Genomic DNA, 4,368 nt, shown 5'->3' with positions numbered 1-4,368 from the left:
TAGTCAGATGTGTCTAAACTTCTGGAACAAAGATCTGTTTGCAACCTGGAAAACTGCTCTGGCAGAAAACCAGCACATCAGGTCCTTCTCCCTCGGGATGTATCCAGGAACTGTTCCTGTTCGCTTTTCAGTCTCATTCTTCTGGTTGGAAAGAGTTTCCAGCTTGTTGAGGTTTGGGGAGTTGATTAAAAAAACTGGCAACAACTTAGATGTGAGACTGTTGGAATGAATGGAAAGAGGAAATGGAGCTTGTCAGGCCACGTAAAAGTGAGAGAAAGCCAGGTGGTTCCCTCCCTCCCGCCTGAAAGCAGAGCTGTGTGTCACATGGAGTGTCAGGGCCACAGGTGGTCACAGCTCCTTCGGTTTGTTTCAGTCTGTTGCTGTATATATGGACCCCTGGAAATCTTTTGTGTGTCCTGGAGACACCATTTCCAGTGTGTTTTGCTTTATATGAACACATTGTTAGTTCTGTCCGTCTTTACACTGCGAGTAACCAAATCATCTGCCTTTGGGACTTAGCAGGGAAAGCTGCAAGTGTTTAATAGCTATGGATCAATTAACAAATGTTTAAAAAAATAAATGAACTGGTTGATTAAAGCCTTGTTTAAAAGTCTTTAAGAAGAGGCTCTAGTCCTCCTCATGTGTTTCTTTATATTAATTTGTATGACTTTTTTTTTCTCTATATTTGTAGGCTCTTTAACTTCTCTGCCTTCTATAGGCTCCCATATTGTTTTCCTGCCTTTTTCATATTTACTTTGTTGCTCAAGCATTGCTTATCTTCTTCCTTGCTTTTTGCAGCCCCTTACATGTCTCCTAGGCTTGCCTGAACTCAGCCTGTGATTTCTGTGTTCCAGGTAACCTACTCCAGCGGCAGTAAATGCTTCAGTTGTTCCTCTGCAGCAGAGAGGGACAAGTGGATGGAAAACCTACGCAGAACAGTGCAGCCCAATAAGGTAATGGAACCTATGGAAATAAGATTACGGGGGGATGGAGACGGTATGATTGGATTTTAGTCCAGTGTACCAGGGCTTCCCACAGATACATAGTCAATTAATTTAGTCTGGGGAGAAGTCCGCTCGTCGGTGTATCAAACCTGCTGTGTGCTATTCTAGTGAGTGCAGTAGGTCAAAGCTTTAATGAATAAATACACGTTGGCTTGCTTCCTGATCCCTGCCCCACTGCCTGCTTGTGATGTTTCAGACTGGGTTTCTGATACCGTGCACCTCAAAAGGATACAACGTGCTTTACTGTGGGGGCACAGTTTGGAAAAATTAAAAAGGGGAAGAAAAAAAGGGGGTGGGGGATTTGAGCTGGAGTGAGAAGGGGAATCAAGTTATTAATCAGCTGGTTAATACTGATAAGTCAGCTCCATAGCTGACATTCCACCTTCGATGGACAGGCTAACAGTGCTCTTGGAGTTCTCACAGGAGTTAACAAGGCAGCGTGCCATGCCAGTCTAGTGGCTTTTGAGTGACTCCTGTGCAGTGTTTGTTTTCTAAACCATTTCAAGTACAGCTGTTTGAGAAGCAAAATGTTCTAGTCCCCACCTTTGGCATACAAAAGACAGCCCTTTGTCTCTACTTTAGAAAATGTCTGATTTTCTAAGGTTCTGATTCTGAAGATCAGAGAATCTGATACTGAATTCTGATTCTGTCCCGGCCTTGGACACAAAAGGCAGCCGTTTGCTGCTGCTTTAGAAGACAAAATGTTCAATTTTTAGGGATTCTGAATCAAAGCTGAGCTCTTTCTTCTGCACAGGACAACTGCCATCGCGCTGAAAATGTACTCCGTCTCTGGATCATTGAGGCAAAGGACCTGGCCCCCAAGAAGAAATACTTCTGTGAGCTGTGCCTTGATGACACTCTCTTTGCCCGCACCACCAGCAAAACAAAAGCGGACAACATTTTCTGGGGAGAGCACTTTGAGTTCTACGGTCTCCCACCTCTTCACAGCATCACCGTTCACATCTACAAGGATGTGGAGAAGAAGAAGAAAAAGGACAAGAACAATTACGTAGGCCTGGTCAACATTCCCATGGCCAGCGTAACTGGTCGCCAGTTTGTGGAAAAATGGTACCCAGTCAGCACCCCTACACCCAACAAAGGGAAAACGGGGGGACCTTCCATCCGGATCAAGTCCCGTTATCAGACCATCACCATCTTGCCCATGGAGCAATATAAAGAATTCGCAGAGTTTGTTACCAGCAACTACACTATGCTGTGCTCTGTGCTGGAACCTGTGATCAGCGTGAGGAATAAGGAGGAGATGGCTTGTGCTTTGGTGCATATTCTTCAGAGCACGGGGAGAGCTAAGGTAAGAACAGGCAGTTCCTGTCCAAATGACTCCCTGTCCTCTCCCTGCTGATAGGTGATGTCTTTTTGGCTGGAAACTAGAAAGCCTGGGCTGGCATGACCATTAGCAACAGCGAAAGGTGCCTGATAGAGTAAGGCTGAGAAAAGGGTCCCAAAAGTATTTGAAAAGACATGACTTGGGCAGTTGCATCTACCAGGAAGGCATCACCAACAGTGATTTAAGAGTTGATACAAAGATTAAAGATGCTCTGTACAAAGGATAAGCAGGGGGACTATATAACTTCATGTTATTCTGAGAAGTTAGAGCCTGTGCTTGAGTGTTCAGGAACCTTTTCTGTATTTCTAAAACCATGATACAGGATAAAAGAGAAGTAAGCAAGAGATGGGTAAACCGGAGGATTACTTCTATAAATGAGTCTCTGATACCATGAGCAGCAGGGAGCCATTGTTGATTCAGTGCTAGTGAGCTAATCAATGCTAACATCGATCTGGTCAGTGTTTGAACAGCCATTTGGAGAATCTCTACTCAGTTAATGGTGATCCCACCTGCCCCAGGGATGTTATCAGGACTCCTGGGTGCACGCTGATGGCTCTCTGTGAGGCAGCAATTGGTGTGAGCCTCGGTTTCTTCAAATAGGTTGTGGGAGAGTATCCTGTAGGTCTTGGGAAATTCTGAGAAGCATTAGCAGGCATCGATTTATCTGGATGCTGCTTGCCAAGTGGGTGTGTGAACAGTACCAAGCTGTAGCCAGCTTCTTATAGTAATGCCAGTTTGAGCAAGTTAAGCATGACCAAGCACAAGTTAGAGGGTTAGAGATGTGGAAGGATGGCTGTAGGTGACGTCCAAGGCACAGCCTGATTTAACTGCTCCAAAAAGGTCCTTTTATGTTTGCGTAATCATATGCCACTCTCTACTGTTCATCCCTTGGCGTATGTCTTGGAGAGGCTGGTACTCTGTGACAGTGTGTGATAGGAATTTGTTCCTCACCAAGTTGTTTGTCTGATCAAGAGAAGCTGGTAGCTGGGATAACTCCTGCAGGGGTGTGTTGAAATCCAGGTGGAAAGCAGGCTCTGGATTCCTGCAGCAGGTAGAGAAATCAGTGTTATAGCTTTGCCTTCCTTGTACCTGAACATTTGAGCTTCTATTTCCTGGAAGCATTGAGCAGCTTAGGCTGCCATAACCTAAAGCTGCAAAGAAGGTACGTTTCCAGGTCACACTGTGTTAGTGGTGATGCAGCTGGATGTTCCCAGCTTGTGTCAGGTAAAAATAATTCTCTCAGATTTTGCTGAAAAGAACAAACAATAACAGATTGAAAACAAAGAGTACTAAAAGTATTTTGGATCTCTATTTATATTTGTTCTGCGTATTTTACACTCACACGCTAGCAGTGCCTTATGGCTTCTGTCAAAACAGGGTTATGAAACCTTCATAATAAAATGAAAAATAAAACCTTCAAACTTCTTCATAATGGGGTGATGAAACCTTTCTGCAGTGCTCGTTGCACTGTTTGGAGGATGCTGCTGTTTGCAGCAGAACCAGCAAATTACAGTTACCACTCAGCCCTAATTCAGGGTGGTGGTTTATTTTGGGGGGATTTTCTTTTTTTTCCAACAGTTTAAAAAAAAGGGGGGGGCAGAGAAAAATGCTGCTGCTTCTGGAGAACTTTACAGTGGCTGAAATTTGATCTTGCAAAATACCAAGCGTTTCTTGTGAAATGCTGGGTGTCCTTGACTCACATAAAGTTATCACTTCAGGAAGTAAGTATTACTGGAGAATTAGACTCTATACCAGGAGGTTATTCACTGCTCCTGCCTTGGCATTTGAATACAGTTCAAGTTAAGCCAAATACATCCGCAGCAAGTATATTAACTTTTTTCCCAAATCCTGAACCACTTTTGCTTTGTGAATTCGATTGATATAAACCATTCTTCTTATTTAAATTTCACCAAGCTGTAAGAACTTGTGCCTAACTTCCATCTTGGATTTTTAAATCCAGGTTTTTATGGTTCAGTATTAAAAGATAAATACAACATCACAGTTTCAGCAGACAAACCC

The 4,368-nt window shown here is 43.7% G+C and overlaps 1 protein-coding gene across 1 annotated transcript in view; it reads left to right on the top strand.

The window, feature by feature from the left end:
• RASAL2 (RAS protein activator like 2) overlaps positions 1–4,368 on the top strand; it is a 125,393-nt gene that overhangs the window by 98,917 nt on the left and 22,108 nt on the right. The window contains exons 7-8 of the mRNA XM_029084264.1: positions 855–953; positions 1,759–2,313. Of these exons, the coding sequence (XP_028940097.1) occupies positions 855–953; positions 1,759–2,313 (654 nt within the window). The remainder of the gene's footprint in view (positions 1–854; positions 954–1,758; positions 2,314–4,368) is intronic.

This window comes from Antrostomus carolinensis, unplaced genomic scaffold, assembly GCF_000700745.2.
Source record: "Antrostomus carolinensis isolate BGI_N321 unplaced genomic scaffold, ASM70074v2 scaffold8043, whole genome shotgun sequence".
NCBI lineage: Eukaryota > Metazoa > Chordata > Aves > Caprimulgiformes > Caprimulgidae > Antrostomus > Antrostomus carolinensis.
Note: the sequence above shows the minus strand (reverse complement) of the source record. Positions and strands in the feature narration are given on the sequence as shown.